Genomic DNA, 16640 nt, shown 5'->3' on the forward strand with positions numbered 1-16640 from the left:
ATCATTCGGTTTTGGAGGAAATCATTGCTTTTATGTTTTTCTCTCTGTTTTTCTCTATAGTTTTGCAGGCTTTGCCCTACTAAGCCTCACATCGTGTCTTATTGCAGCCTTATTGCTGTTCCCATTCCATACATGTAAGAGAACAACGTACTCAACCCTAAACAACCAATAAATTGCAGACCTGGGGATTAGACCGCAATATCTCCTCTCTTGGTGCTCTGCAAACATCTTCTTACAAAGCTTCCATTGTGCTTTCTAGTGTTGGTGGTGCAGTTTGGCAACAAATCCTCCGTGTAAGGGCTCTGAAAGCTGCACTGTCCTGCCCCCATTGCCACAGGGAAGTCCCTATCACGCTGCTTCCATGTGTTTGGGAGACTTTTGCTGCTATTTTAAGGAAGGGTTTTGTGCCTCAGCATGTGATAATATCCTGTGCATTGGGCTGTGCTTGCAGAGAGGAGAAAAGGGGTCTGAGACGAATCAGCTTGTTCCAGTTTAATCAAAACCAGTTGCATGTAATTGGGCACAAGCCCTTTGCCACTGTGCAGATCCACTGGTAATAACAGCTCAGGGCAGGGACAGCTCTGGTTTGCTCTTGAACTAAAGCATAGAGCAGAGAACATCAAGGGCTGAAGCTCCCACAGAGGGTGAATGCCTATGGTTAAGGTCATAGAATATAGAATCCCAGACCGGTTTGGGTTGCAAGGGACCTTAAAGCTCCTCCAGCTCCAACCCCTGCCCCAGGCAGGGACACCTTCCACTAGAGCAGGTTGCTCCAAGCCCCTGTGTCCAACCTGGCCTTGAACACTGCCAGGGATGGGGCAGCCACAGCTTCTCTGGGAAAAGTCTGTGCCAGCGCCTCAGCACCCTCACAGGGAAGAGCTTCTGCCTCAGAGCTCATCTCAATCTCCCCTCTGGCAGGTTAAAGCCATTCCCCTTGGCCTGTCCCTACAGGCCCTTGTCCAAAGCCCCTCTCCAGGTTTCCTGGAGCCCCTTTAGGCACTGGAGCTGCTCTAAGGTCTCCCCTTCAGGAGCCTTCTCTTCTCCAGGCTGCCCCAGCCCAGCTCTCTCAGCCTGGCTCCAGAGCAGAGCTGCTCCAGCCCTCGCAGCAGCTCCGGGGCCTCCTCTGGCCTCGCTCCAGCAGCTCCACGTCCCTCTTGTGCTGGGGGCCCCAGAGCTGAGAGGGGATATGACACCAGAGCAGAGTAGAAGGGGAGAGGTCTTTGGGCACATCCTCAAGGTCCTGGATGGCAACAGGCAGGGTTTGGCAGGGATGGGAAACATGTGTCCATGGGACCATGGCATCCCCCTAGGGCCACGCACCTTCCCATGCATGTCCCTACCAGGAAGAGTTTCACCAACCTCATCAATGGCACAATGCCTGAAAACGTGCCCCTCAGGCAACCCAGCAGCGACCACACCAGCAACCACAGTCTGCAGTGTCCAAGTGGCCTTTCAGGTCTTCCAGATGTCCCAGTTTCGTTGGATCAAACCTCTTTCTATTGACTGCAGTGGAGCACACTATGGACCATGCTTTGCTGCCAAGTAGTGAATTGCTCCCAGCCTCCTTCCTCTTCATCTGCAGGTGAGCTGTTGCCATAATACCCACATAGTCCTTCCAAAGAGGTTTCTCCTGCAGCAGTCTCCATCAGAGGATCCCAAACTACTTCTCCATGTCTCTGCATAAACAGCTCTTCAGCAGAACAGCTCTTCCCAAACTCACGTTTCAGGCATTGGGTACTTAATGCTCCTTGAAGCCAAGACCAATGGAAGCAGCAGCAGGCATGATTTAACCTGCTCTGATGGACTGTAGGAATTCATGCCAGGTATCTCTAAAGGCTCAGGGACCATCAGCCCCCGGATCATTCCCAGAAGGATGGTTTTGAGTTATGCCTCTGAGTTGCATTTTGACACGTGGCAACTAGTTTTCATGAGACATTCCCTCTCTCTGGACATATATCTATATATAAAAACTGCAGCGCTGTGCTTTTTGGTCCTCCAGCCACTTCAAGCACATAAACCACATTGGGCAATGGTTTTGTGCTTCTGCAAGAACAATTCAAACCCTGGGCTTGAAGTGATGTTTTCCAAGGAAGTCATTTAGAAACCGGACACAGTGGCCTAACTTCTTGAAAGCAAAAAAAAAAAAAACCACCCCAAAAACCACACAGAAAGAAAGGAGATTGGGGAAAACATCCTGTGCTGAGTACAATTGTGTGCTTAGTGACATGGGTGGTCCGGCCAGCTCTGCCTTCGGGCTGGAAACAGGTCCTGCAGCAGCTTAATTTGAAGGATAACTTTGCTCTCCTTGTCCACGGGCTGCAGCCAGGATAATGCCTGGCAATGGCAGGATAACACTTGGCAATGTCAGGATAACACTTGGCAATGTCAGGATAACGCCTGGCCATGGCAGGATAACATCTGGCAATGTCAGGATAATGCCTGGCACTCTCAGGATAACAACTGACCATAGCAGGATAACGTCTGGCAATGGCTTCACTGAAGCTGTTCCCAACCTGGTATGATTGCAATGATCACTGCAGCCTCCTGCAATGTTGCTCTCACCTGGAGAGATCCATCAGGATCTCCCTGCTGAGCTTCCCAAGCAGCAGCCCAGCAGTAGGGTGTCCATCAGGAGCAGAGCTGGTGTCCACCAAAACCTCTGCCCATCTCAAGGTGGGCTCCAGAATAGCAATAAGCTTTAGGAGACATGGGCAGCTTCAGAGCTGCCCATTGCCCTGCCCAGGTCTGGCCTGAAATACTCCCCCCCAGGAGTTTCCTCTACATCTATATCTACCTTCACAGACACCTTTGCTCAGCAAAAGAGATGTTGATCCTGCTCACAGACCAAGCTGACTTTGCATCTCAGCAGCTTTGATGTCTGAAGCTTCAAACCCCTTTAGAACATCTCCACAAGGAAAAAATCAATAGAATTTTATTTTTAAAGATCATTTTGCTGGTGAGAGAAAAGAAAACTGCTAAGGGACTGAAAAGAGGATGGGGGAGAACCCTCAGGGCTGTATGGCAACAAGCTCTCCCCTCTTCTGTGCAAATGCTGTTGCTGAAGCAAGGTCTATAGACTGGCTCTGGCTTACCATAGAATCATGGAATGGTTTGGGTTGGAAAGGACCCTAAAGCTCATCCAGTCCCAACCCCCTGCCATAGGCAGGGACACCTTCCACTAGAGCAGGTTGCTCCAAGCCCCTGTGTCCAACCTGGCCTTGAACACTGCCAGGGATGGGGCAGCCACAGCTTCTCTGGGAAAAGTCTGTGCCAGCGCCTCAGCACCCTCACAGGGAAGAGCTTCTGCCTTAGATCCAACCTGAACTTCCCCTGTTTCAGTTTGAACCCGTCACCCCTTGTCCTATCACTCCAGTCTCTGATGAAGGTCCCTCCCCAGCATCCTTGTAGCCCCCTTCAGACACTGGAAGCTGCTCTGAGGTCTCCACGCAGCTTCTCTTCTCCAGCTGAACAGCCACAAAGTTCTCAGCCTGTCTTCATACAGGAGATGCTCCAGGCCCTGATCATCCTTGTGGCCTCCTCTCTGCAGAAAGCCAAACTCTTCTTTACCAGGCGAGTCATCCAAGGAAGGGGTTATAGAAAGCAGGAGGTATTTACCTTGATACTGAGAAATGGGTTCCTGCAGAGTGTTCTCTGGGACCGCTCCATGTAGCTGCTCTTGGTGCCGGTACTTGTCATCCTGTCAGCTCGGCTTTATCCGCCTGCCAAAAGAAACCATTCAGCACAAGAATAAGTTGCTCTGCCTGAATCCGCCTTGCTCAGCACAGCAGAATCCTGTTGTGCTTTGTGAGCACCCACACAACAGCAGCACATGGTCCTTGGAAGCAATTAGTATTTATTCCTGGCTTTCATTTTCTCTTTGCACTTGGCTTATGCAAAGCAAGAAAGCAGCAGCTAGGGCAAAACACTAACCGGGACTCCCCAGAGGTTAAATGTTGTTTGACATAAGCAAGGACAATACTCTTTAAACATTGAAACCTGGAGAGGGGCTTTGGACAAGGGATGGAGGGACAGGCCAAGGGGAATGGCTTTAACCTGCCAGAGGGGAGACTGAGATGAGCTCTGAGGCAGAAGCTCTTCCCTGTGAGGGTGCTGAGGCGCTGGCACAGACTTTTCCCAGAGAAGCTGTGGCTGCCCCATCCCTGGCAGTGTTCAAGGCCAGGTTGGACACAGGGGCTTGGAGCAACCTGCTCTAGTGGAAGGTGTCCCTGCCCGTGGCAGGGGTTGAAGCTGGAGGAGCTTTAAGCTCTCTTCCAACCCAAACCAGTCTGTGATTCTATGATCTGATTCTCTAATTCCACGTATAGCAGCTTCCTGGACAGCTCAGGGTTAATGGATGTGCACATTTAAAGCAGGGCCTCAAAAGGATGGGCAAGGGGACCAAACTAAGACCACAGGGTTTGTTGTTTGTAGGTCTCATTGAGTGCATCTTCGGTGAGGAGGCAAAGGCATTAATATAAATAACCAGGGAAAGAAGGGCACTGAGCCTACAGTGGTTACCAGCTCCATGGCCATTCCCATCCCTGGAAACCCAGGCTCAGACTCCTTTTGTTTCCCTCCATTGCTACCCTGGCACCCTTTTCCTTTCCCCTGCATCTCCCCTGAGCTTTCCAGAGGCTTCAGCAGCAAACTCAGTGGCTGTAAATGATTCATCCCAGCTTTGTTCCTAGAGACAGGCAATATGGTTCAGAGACAGGCTGGTGCTTTTGCCTCTGCTTTGCTCAGCCCTCCAGAGGTTCAGGGCAGCTTTTCATGATGCTTTAACTTACAATCAAATTTACTGTATCGATCCCATCCTGTATTTTGTTGCAGCAATATCTTATCTCTGGCAATGGGGCTCAGGGCAGCAATTGCTGCTTGCAGACGATGATGTAGAGATTCTAACTCAGCAGCGCAGGTTCCTCTCTTGGATTTACCTCCCCTGTGCACTGCGCTTAATGCTTGTATAAACGCCACTGTTAAGTCTCCTCTTGCTAGAATGTACATCAACCCATCCACTTGTTAATTTGTTTGAGACTATGGTACTTGCTCCTTTGCCTTTCATCATGGGGGAAATGGAATGACTCAATAATGCAAATCCTTTCACCCCATTTGCTGGAGAGCCTGCAGATGCCACTGAGATGGAAACATCTATTACAGTGCGCTCAACAACAAACCTAATGGGTTTAACGTGCCTCCAAACAATAGAGCTTCCTGAGCAGGAAGCCTGGTACTAAAACCCAACAAAGACATCATCCTCCCAAACATCATTCACTCCACAGATGTAGCTGGTGAGAAGGGAGAAGGGAGCTCAGGTCAGCAGTGCAGGGAGGGGGATGGTGGATTCCCATGGGTTTACATTTCTTTGCATGGTTAAATTTAGGTGGTGGTTGGGAGCCAGAAATCAGAAGTGGGAGGAACCTTCCATGGGAGATGTGGAAACGCCATAGGTGGAAATGAGAGGCAGGAAAGCAGGGCTTTGATCATAGATCTCAGACTGGTTTGGGTCGAAGGGAACTTAAAACTCATCCAGCTCCAACCCCCTGCCACGGGCAGGGACACCTTCCACTAGAGCAGGTTGCTCCAAGCCTAGCATCCAATTATTCCAGCCTCTTCCCTAATCATCTTTCATAGTCTTCTTGGTATGAGAAAAAGGTATAAAGCACTGGTAAAGCTGTTTTCATTAATCAAGCAAACTATGCAAGCTGAGGAATAATCAGTTTTGGAGCGCTACCCCTTGCTTTGGAGAGCCTGACCCAAACCCACTCCCAGCCCAGCCCTGCAGATCCAGGACCAACAGATCCCAACCTCAATACCAGCGCAAATTGCTTCCCATCTTTGTGCCTCAGTTTCCCCAGGAACAGGCCAGGGAATAGACACCACCTGCCCCTATAATGGGTTTGGGCAGCAGCGGATAAACTGGGACAGGCAAAGGCTGTGAATGGGACAGTGGGTGCTGGCTTAGCACAGCACTGGCCATAATGGGGAGGAAAGGGTGCTGCAAAAAGCCTTGTTCCCTCCCTCCCTGCAACTCCTGCACCGTGCACTCGGCTGTTCCCACAAAGGAACTTTGTCCTGAGCAATAAAGCACCATAAAGCTGAGATGCTGCCACAAGAGTTTCTAATGACTTCCACAGCATCCCTGCAGCTGAGCATCTGCTCCACGCCAAACCTCCTCCTCCAGCTCAAAACCAGCGTGTCAGACCAAGGTCACCCCACACAGAGAAGGAGTTTTAAGCTGAGCAGCAGAACACTGTGTTTGTTTTGAGGGTGTTGAGATGGGGCAGCTTTGGTGCCTTTGCCCACTGCAGGAGGTGAGTAAGCTCCTTCCCAGAAAAGCATTTTGCAAGGATTGATGGAAGTGATGATGCCACATCTGCAGCATCACGAAGAGGAACTAACCCTGGGTCTGTGGGTGCCAGAGGCCAGCACCTTTACAAACACAGGCCAGAAGTCACCAACCCCCTTATCTTAACTAGTGACTTCAGAGGACTTAGGCTCTGTTTGCACATACCAGGATTATCTGCAGAGGGACTTTGGACAAGGGCCTGGAGGGACAGGCCAAGGGGAAGGGCTTTAACCTGCCAGAGGGGAGATTGAGATGAGCTCTGAGGCAGAAGCTCTTCCCTGTGAGGGTGCTGAGGCGCTGGCACAGGGTGCCCAGAGGAGCTGTGGCTGCCCCATCCCTGGCAGTGTTCAAGGCCAGGTTGGACACAGGGGCCTGGAGCAACCTGCTCTAGTGGAAGGTGTCCCTTGGGGTTGGACTCAATGATCTTTAAGGCCCCTTCAACTTAAACTATTCAATGATTCTATGATTCCTTGAAGTACGTAAGTAAAACCCATCGGTGCTGGTTGGGGTCCTGCTGCATGAGCTGCTTTACCAAGCCCCTGCACTGAAAACATCATCTCCTGGATGGGTGAAACCCAGCCATCCGTGCGCCCCACTGGACTCCCAAACACTTCTGCTGAGCACAGAAAACCCTTGAGTTTTATGGGAGAAGCAATTTCACTTGAGAGTTTACCTGCAGGCAAGTAAAGGAGCAATTTTCCGCTTCATTAGGGTGCAGCAATGGCTTTAAAGGGCATTCTGTCAGGGTTGGTGACACCGCTCACAGTCATGGATCCTGCCACTGCTGCCTGTACCCCAACCAGACCCAGCCTCTGTGGCTGTGTCTCCCTGGCAAATGGATTTCACGCTCCAGATTTGGGGGAGAAAAGGTGAAATGCACCATGGAGAGCTTCAACAGAGCAGTTTGGTGTCATGAATCCCTCGCTGGGCTGAGATAACACCTCTCCCCTCTGATGTGTGTGAATGAATGTAGCTGTGTTGGAGGTGATGGGTAAAGCTGAACATGCGAAAGCAGGGCAGGAACGCCAGGGCTGCTTCGCCATGGGGCTTCCTGGTGAGGAGGGGAAAGGAGGATGGATGGTGAAGTGTCTGGATGAAGATGCTCAGAGGGTTTCTCAGAGCAGAACTGTTCTATGAGATAGAGGATGTGAAGCTGTGACGGGAGCAGACACTGGCTGTGTTGTCTCTGCTACCCATCCCAGGAGGAGGAGGAGGGATGGGTATGCCCTGCTCCCAAGGCACCTCCTTGGGGAGGTGTATAGGGAGAAACCTGCCTTTGCCATCACTCCTTGCCCAGCATCGTGCTTCTCAGACATCCTTTCCCATCCATGTATGGGGCAAGCTCATCCCCTTTGGTCACCAAGAGGCCACCAGCTCCTCATGCAGGCTTCCAGTGGCTGTGTGGTCCTGATGAGTATCTCACCAGGAGCACAGGACTGAAGTCAAGCGATGGCACCTACTCCAGCTTGGCACAAATATCCCATTGCCAGCACCAATAGACCAACATGAAGAAACCCTGTATATGGGGTTGGCTGGAGGGAAGGAGAGGGGATACTTCCCTTGGGTCTGAAGGCAGCTCGGAGCAACCTCTGTCCTTACTCCTGCAGGCAGGGGTTTGCCCATGGCCACAGCCCCTCTGTCAGTTTAAAGCCATTCCCTTTGTCCTCTCCCTACACGACAAGGGGGAAGTATCCCCAAAACTCCCAGTTTCACTGGGACATGCACAACGTGCTGGCTGTGACAGGAGGGGACCGGTCTCAGTGGCACCAGTGTCCTGTCCCATTCCCAAGGACATAGACCTATCACAGCCCCTTTATTAACAATAACAGCACGGCTCCTGTGAGCTGAACAAGGAAAAGCACGTGCTGGGCTCAGCAGAGCTTGAGTAAATAACAGCAAACACAACACAGGAAAATTAAATCCCAGCAGGGATACAAAATGCCAGCAAATATCCCAGAATCTGTCTTCCTGCTGCTGAATAATTTCCATTCACTGGCAATAAAACAGGAATTGTGTCAGTGTGTGCTTTTATGAACGTGTTAAATGTGAAGCTGGTTTGGAGGATGTGGGTGCAAAGATGATTTAGAAGACAACAGAAGGCAAAGACAGTGTATACCCATCATTCCCTACCTGGAAAAGGACTGGAAAAGAAAAGGGATGTGGAGATGCACCCAAAAGCTGTTTCTATCTTGCACCAATTGGCAAAACCAAAGTGCAAATGAAATGAGCCCAGCTCGGTGCCTCCGTGTAATGAGGAATGTGTCAGGGATGACGCATCCCAGAAACCTCACAGGAACAGAACAGAAGGAAATCTGTTAGTGAGAAGTTCAGAGATGAGAAGAAAGGGGGAAATTGGTGTTGAAACCCATGAAATGCAACCACGGGTGAAGAGGGAGAGGCACCAGCCCTGCACTGGCATAGGGCAGGACCTGCTGCTCTCCAGAGGGCCCTGCCAGCCCTGAGCCCCTCTGGCTTGGGAAGGATGGAGCCCTTCTTTCTACTTCTGTGATGAGGTCTCAGAGCTCCCTGCCCACCTCAGGATGCCCTGCCAGATGCTGGAGCCCTTCTTGGAGGGGTCCTCACCAGCTCCAGCACCGCAAGATGTAGTGAAGGGGCTGGAGCTCACCTGGTGGTACCAACACAAGAGATGGGACTCTCGCAACATCCCCAGTAGAAATGAGGCACTGCAAAAGGGTGATGTGGAGGAGCTGGAGCTGTGGATGCTGTCATGCAGCTGTGGAGTTCACCTGACCCTACATGTGTATTGGGGACATCAGTCCGCACCATAGAGAAAAGAAGGCTCCAGGGAGACTTTATCCCCATGTTCCAGTGTTTAAAGTGTGGCTACAGAGAAGATGGAGACTCCCTTTGGACAAGGATTCCCACGGAAAAGCCGAGGGGTGATAGGCACAAGTTACTCCTGGGGAAATTCCCACTGGACACAAGAGGGAAATGTTTCCCAATGAGAACAATCAGCCATTGGAATAATGTCCCCAGGGAAGTGGTGACTCCCCAGAGTTGGATGCTGTTAAGATTGGGCTGCACAGGGTGCTGGGCATCCAGTCTAGGTCATGCTGTGCCTGGAAAGGTTGGAGCAGGTGATCCTTGAGGTCCCTTCCACTGGGATTTCATCATTCTATGATTCAAGGTGTATTTGCGAACGGCAAAGGCAGCACAAATCCAGCCTGAGGATATGGTGGAAAGTCCAGCACTGAAGAAAACTGTGTTGCTTTTGGGTGGTCACTTCTGAAGGAGCACACAGCTTTCCTCCAGCTCTGCAGATTAAGGCCAGCAGAGCCATAAGCACAGCTTGGGACTGTCCCCATGTGCTGGATGATCTTCGTGGTGGCACTTGCCATCATCATGCATCCTTGAGAAGAGGAAAGCGCCCATTGCACAGGCTGAGGTGGACTTGCTGTAGGTGGGGAAAGAAGTGGCCCAGAGCACACAGGGAAGGGCTCACAGAGGTCATGGGTGAGGGAGTGATGGGGCTGAGATCCACAAACTCCTTCAGTTACATGAGCAACAAGGCTGGGATTGCACAATGACATGAATCATTCACACAGTTTTGTTTCCAGAGGCTGCCCAGGACTGGTACCCCCAAGAGCCCCTGCTTGCTATCTTGCTCCTGCTGCTTCCCAAGTTCTTGTGGGATGCTTCCTGCTCTGTGCAAGAGCAAAGTCTTGTTAAACCTCACCACAGCTCCTTGTTTCTCCCCAAGTGAACTATGGGTCTGACTATGCTGGCAGTTGTCACAGAATCATAGAATCCCAGCCTGGTTTGTGTTGAAGGGACCTCAAAGCTCATCCAGTCCAACCCCTGCCACGGGCAGGGACACCTTCCACTAGAGCAGGTTGCTCCAAGCCCCTGTGTCCAACCTGGCCTTGAACACTGCCAGGGATGGGGCAGCCACAGCTTCTCTGGGAAAAGTCTGTGCCAGCGCCTCAGCACCCTCACAGGGAAGAGCTTCTGCCTCAGAGCTCATCTCAGTCTCCCCTCTGGCAGGTTAAAGCCATTCCCCTTGTTCTGTCCCTCCAGGCCCTTGTCCAAAGCCCCTCTCCAGCTTTCCTGGAGCCCCTTTAGGCACTGGGGCTGCTCTAAGGTCTCCCCTTCAGGATCCTTCTCTTCTCCAGGCTGCCCCAGCCCAGCTCTCTCAGCCTGGCTCCAGAGCAGAGTTGTGGGTCAATGCAGTCCAGCTCAAGGAATTTGCAGACAGGATCTCACATCTTTTCCAGTTTTTCTCCTTCTCTGTAGGATTTTATGCAGGATATTGAACAACAAGTTTTCCCTCTCCCTACGGACCATGCCAGATGTTGAGCATGTTCTTCTATGGGGGATGAACAGATGTGATGTGTACTACAGAAACTGATGCCTTGTGTCCTCGGTGGGGATTTCCTATTTTAGCACCACCTCTTGTGTGTTTGGGAAATGTTCTCTGCTTCAAACAGCTCCAAACCCCAGGACAGGAGTTCAGATGATGAATGAAGTACGAAGTATGACGCATGAAAAGCCTGTTCCCCAGTGGGGACCTGCCTGCAGACAGGTGTTTGAATCTATGGAGAAACATCTGCCAATAGAAACCTGAGGGAAGGTGATCCCAAAACACTACTTTTCTACTTTGGGGTTTTATACACCACAAATACCTTCCTAATAGTTCTTTTCCTCTCTCTTTCCTATGCTTGAACAGGAGTGATGACTGAGGAACAGGCTTTTTGCTGAGTACTCCTAAAGAGCTGTAGGACTTTGTGGTGCTCTTTGCAAGGAGCAGCTGGAGGAAACATGGGAAAGCAAGAAAGAGGCAGCAGCCAAAGGGGCTCCAGTGACCAATCTGCTCCAATGAGAAAACCCAACCTTTCCAAGGGGAAGCTATTGCAAAATGAGGAGCTGGAGATGCTGGAAAAGCCTCTTTGTGACTTGTAGGCACAGCCCAAGTGAAAGCCCCAAGAGCTCCCTGGAGAAGAGTCTTCCTGGAGCAATCCAGATGATGTTTGTTATATATTATCTATAGTTTCTAAATAAAAAAAACAACCAAACCCAGGATTTTCCATCTGCACATATGGTCTGCCTAGGACCATGGACCTGCTCACCCCAAGTATTGCATGAAGAGCACCTACACACCAATTCACTTGCTTCCTACCCATTTATTTCCATGGGACATTCAAAGGCAGCTCTTTTCTCCCTACAGACTAATCCATAGATCAGCAGAGCATCCCAAAATCTGGGGGGAGACCAGTAAGATCTACTTCACTTGGGAGCTGAGAACGATGCTGGCCACTTGCATGGAAGAGGGATTGATCGAAGGGTAGGCGCAGAGAAGTCATAGAATCATGGAATGGTTTGGGTTCAAAGGGACCTTAAAGCTCATATTAAAGCTTGGGCAGGGACACCTTCCACTAGAGCAGGTTGCTCCAAGCCCCTGTGTCCAACCTGGCCTTGAACACTGCCAGGGATGGGGCAGCCACAGCTTCTCTGGGAAAAGTCTGTGCCAGCGCCTCAGCACCCTCACAGGGAAGAGCTTCTGTCTAAGGGCTCATCTAATCTAAATGCTGTTACAATGAACAGGGAACTGAGAGCAGAGCTGAGGAGAAGTTCCAAACTCCCTTAGCCAGCAAAAGAGAGGCAGAGGGTTATAAACATCCAGGAGGAAACGCTGTGGGTCACGCTATGGGGCAACGGTGGGTCAAGGAGCAACCCCAGCCCAATCCAACCATTGGAGGTTGGAGCTAGCACGGGAAAGGGAAGAAACACGGATAGCTTGGGCAGCACAGAGGATTAGTTCATGTCACAGCTAAGTGTCCTTTTCCCATTATTTAATATTAATGGACTGCAGAAAGTCCATTTTATTACCGAGGGATGTTGCTGCTTTTCTGTGCCAGATTTTTCACGCCCTTTGGAAGAAGGTTCTCCTGCTTTCCCCAGGAGCAGTTCCAGGCTGGAACACTCAGAAAACACTAAGGAAGCCCATTGAGAAAGGAGGTTATATTCTGGAAGTCCCCAAACCTGCAGCTGGAGCCACATCTGGCCTCAACCAAGCTGTCTGTCTGCAGCCCACTGCCTGGCCAGCAGTGAGTCCTCTCCTGCATCCCTGGGAACGATCTTGTCCCAGGGTTTCTCCAGCCATCCACCCACTATTGATCTTTCCCAGAGGATATTTCAGAGCTTTGCAGTGTTCGAATCATGTTTCCAGTCAGAAATTCCCCATCATAGAATCAAAGAATGATGGCATGGTTTGGGATGAAGGGACCTCAAAGCTCATCCAGCTCCAACCCCCTGCCACGGGCAGGGACACCTTCCACTGGAGCAGGTTGCTCCAAGCCCCTGTGTCCAACCTGGCCTTGAACACTGCCAGGGATGGGGCAGCCACAGCTTCTCTGGGAAAAGTCTGTGCCAGCGCCTCAGCACCCTCACAGGGAAGAGCTTCTGCCTAGGATCCCACCAAATCTTGTGTCTCTGCAGTGTCTCCATTTCTCTTGAAAATGAATATTTTCAAGGCTTGGGGGCTAATGACAGGTCCTGACATAGGTCATGGAGCTCCAAAGTCCACATTTAGCAAAGTAATGCCTTGAGACACCAAGAGTTTAATCCATGGGATGGCTCAAGCTGGGGCACATGCATCAGGGTCTGGTTAAGCTGAGCTACAGCTACGGCATCCCCAGGGAAGCACTGGGACCAAACTGGAGCCAGGAACCACAGAGGGAGGGGGGTTGGGATCTATTTTTGATCAGACCAAGGTCCCCAGAGACCGAAAGCTGCTGCAAAGGGGAGGCAGCAAACCCAGCAGCCCAGCAAGGCTGAAGGGCTGGGCGAGGAGTGCTCGGGTGAGCCAGAATGAAGCCTTTCAGAGCCTGGAAATGCTGCCTAAACCAGCAGCATGGGTGGGAAAAGCAAGAAAACTGGAAGAGTAGGAGGGAAAACAAAGATAAATGAGGGTATGTTGCAAAATAACCAAATAATATGATTTTTGTGGCACTTGGGGACATGGTTTAGTGGTGGAGATGGCAGTGCTGGGGTAATGGCTGGACTCAACGCTCTTAAAGGTCTTTTCCAACCTAAATGATTCTGTGATTCTATGAATCTATAACAAACAACTAGAAGGAGGGCTCTCACAGCAAACAGATGCCATGATGGGGTCCACAGCAGGGAGGTGATGCTCCTTTCCAATGCTTTTCACCTTTCTGGCATCTTCTCTCTGAGCACAAGGCACCAAAGACTGGTGCAGGGCAGGGAGGGAGTGGAAAAGCAAATATGCAGTCATGAAATATCTGCACTCAGCTGATAAAAGGCTCTTTGGTGCAGATCGATATGGCTTGGACCGCTGGTGAGAAATCAGATCCTGATGGGAGCCTGGATAAAGGATGCTCCATTGCCCACTGGAGCTGTACCAGCAACCATAGGTGAGCTGCACTGCACTGCCTCGAATGGGAGCTGTGTAAGGTTATCATAGACTGCTGGAAGGGTGAAATGTAGACATGCATTTTGATAAGCTCCTGAAGCAGCTCAGCTCTGGCCTGTCTGTAGCTGGGTATCCTTGGTGCTGCTCATAATCTGCCCAAAATGTCTCTTTTTTGCCTCATTTGTCCTTATTCTTTGATTTACTCCAACATCCTTGAGCGGCATTTTCCTTTTTGGACCTGGAGCACTAAGTGCAGCAGTGAAGAGCTCATAGAATCATAGAATGGTTAGGGTTGGAAAGGACTTTAAGATCATCTAAAAGGACCTTAAGATCATCTAAGCTTAGAGGCTGGAAACGAAGCAGGAGGACCCGTTAGCATCATGGTCCAGAGATCCCACCTATCTTACAGTGCACTGCAGGGGTTCCAGCTGGAGAAGCCCATGGCAGAGCTGCAAACCCTGTGGAAAGGTGCCTCAGGCACATATCCAGGTGAGACAGGAAAGAGGGAGGGATGTGCCCTTCTGACGCAGTTATTGCCCAAAAGCACCAGAGATATGGGAGATCCAGAGTGAATCTCTACACACACCTTGCAAATGCCTTGGGCATAACGTTCCTCTTAAGCAAAGAGAAAAACCTGCTCAGGAACTGGAGCAGTAACAGGTTTTACAGCCTCTGTAGATGGACATAAAGCACCCTTGAGCAACCCTGAGCCTGCGCCCTGAGGTCTCCCAGATAAACCTCTGCTCCCTCTCTCTGCAGCCTGGACGCACTGCTGAGGATGGGGCAGCCTTGCCCTGGCTCAGCAGATCCCACTGGCACAGGGTGCCCAGAGAAGCTGTGGCTGCCCCATCCCTGGCAGTGTTCAAGGCCAGGTTGGACACAGGGGCTTGGAGCAACCTGCTCTAGTGGAAGGTGTCCCTGCCCAGGGCAGGGGGTTGGAACTGGAGGAGCTTTAAGGTCCTTTCAACCCAAACCACTCCATGATTCTATGATGATCTGCAGGGGCTGGAAGTAGAGGGTGCAACAGCCCCCAGCCAGGGTGGGATGTCTTCACGCAGCATCCCAGCACAGCAGTCCCATTGTCCCCATGTCCACCATGGACAGCTGAAACCCAACAGAAGCACCATGAGTGGCCAATGCATGATCAGCTGGCCTGTGTGAAGCACAGAGCCTTCTTCCAGCTTATAATCTTATAGAATCACAGATTCTATGACCTTAAAGCTCCTCCAGCTCCAACCCCTGCCACGGGCAGGGACACCTTCCACTAGAGCAGGTTGCTCCAAGCCCCTGTGTCCAACCTGGCCTTGAACACTGCCAGGGATGGGGCAGCCACAGCTTCTCTGGGCACCCTGTGCCAGCGCCTCAGCACCCTCACAGGGAAGAGCTTCTGCCTAAGATCTAATCCAAATCCAGTATCTCTGATCCTGAATCAATCTGTGTCTAACTGTTAAAAATCAGGTTTTCAGGGACACACCAGCTCCACCATTTGCAAGACCCAGGAGAAACCAAGAATTGCTTCACCCCCCAGTCTATCTGGAGAAAAGCTCAGCAGGATGCTGCAGGAGCAGGCAGAGGCAGCAGCTCAGCTCTGAACACAGGGTTTGGCCCCAGGCTCTCTCCCCAGCAGCAAACACACATAACAAAGAGGGTTACAACCACATAACAAACAAGAGGGATGCAACCCATCACCTAGGTCACTGGGCTGTTGCATCTTCACCCACAGCCTGCAGAACTGCACAAAGGCTTTTCCCTCAACGTTAACCCTTTCCTGCTCCTCGCCACCAGTTTTCCCAAAGCCAGGAGCTCCCATCAGCTTTCCATAACCATCGAATCAGCGAGGTTGGAAAAGACCTTTAATATCATCAAGTCCCATCATTAAGCAAGAGCAATGCCATGGTTGTGCTCTGGATGGGTGTCAATCAGCTCCTCTCCCAAGCAATGTCCTGCTGGAGAAGCATGAGTTTGGCCAAGGTCCCAACACTGTGCCAGGTCAGGTCCATGCCTGCCTGGCATCCACCCCGAGAGCCCACCAAGACCTTGGGTGAGAAGAGGTGTTGCCATAAGAGAAGAAGCAAAACTGTAAGAGAAATGAACTGAGGCAGTCTCCAGGGTTGGAAAAAGTCCCTGCAAAGGGAGGAACAAGTGAAGCTGCCTCAGTGGAATAAAAGACTCAGATAAATAAGAACAAGCAGAGGAAGCAGCAAAACACAAGCGCAGAAAGCCGAATGGAACAGGCGCACAGAACACTGTGATCACTCCTGGTTTTCCTCCCCTTTTGCTTTTAAGCTGCTGGAAAACTCCAGCTCTGGAGTCAGATGGGTTCAAGGAGTCTTGCAAAACACCACAGGGAAAAGCAGCGTGAGAAACTTCCCATTGACTGATCCCTAATCCCATCCTGCAGCTCGGTACCAGCGTCATCCTCAGCAGCTCCCTCCTCGCCCTGCTGCTGCCATACTCACAGTTCCAAGACTCTCCCGATCCCAATCCCACTGCGCTGGGAACAGTTTTCCTCTGCCAGCGGCTGCTGGGGCCATTCACTACTTTTACTTCCAGCCTGGAGGTGGGGATGGCTGTGGGGAGGTGGGGCTTAGGCTGCAGCTCCAAAAGCCAGAGTACATTTGAACCCAAACTGTTGCAACCTCTTTCAATAGGATCGTTTTGGGTTCTCCTGAAGTCACAATCCCAAAAGGACAAAGCTGCCCTTGTGCTTTACTGAGACAGGGCTTTGCAAACTGCTTATGCAGCCCCAGTCCAAAGTGGTCTTTGCTTTCACTCCATCTCCCATCCCTTCCGTGCGAGGGTCCCGTCCCTCCGCAGTGATTTCCCTATTCATTTTCCTATTCCATTTGCTTTATCTGCATTTATTTCTCTAACTTTCAAAGCTGTGATGTTAGCCTGGGA

At 51.0% G+C, this 16640-nt stretch overlaps 1 protein-coding gene across 3 annotated transcripts in view; it reads right to left on the bottom strand.

Annotated features, from left to right (window-relative positions):
• SLCO2B1 (solute carrier organic anion transporter family member 2B1) overlaps positions 1 to 16287 on the bottom strand; it is a 56734-nt gene extending 40447 nt beyond the window's left edge. Inside the window, exons 1-2 of one of the 3 annotated variants that reach the window (XM_030477322.1) lie at positions 16199 to 16287; positions 3616 to 3719 (exon numbers count right to left, since the gene is read on the bottom strand). In XM_030477322.1, the coding sequence (XP_030333182.1) occupies positions 3616 to 3696 (81 nt within the window). In that variant the 5' untranslated portion in view covers positions 3697 to 3719; positions 16199 to 16287. Of the gene's footprint in view, positions 1 to 3615; positions 3949 to 16198 lie in introns of those variants that run through there. The other 2 variants (XM_030477325.1, XM_030477323.1) reach the window with 2 other exon arrangements.
• Between the last annotated feature and the right edge of the window lie 353 nt (positions 16288 to 16640).

The sequence above is a fragment of the Strigops habroptila genome, chromosome 2, assembly GCF_004027225.2.
Source record: "Strigops habroptila isolate Jane chromosome 2, bStrHab1.2.pri, whole genome shotgun sequence".
Lineage (NCBI taxonomy): Eukaryota > Metazoa > Chordata > Aves > Psittaciformes > Psittacidae > Strigops > Strigops habroptila.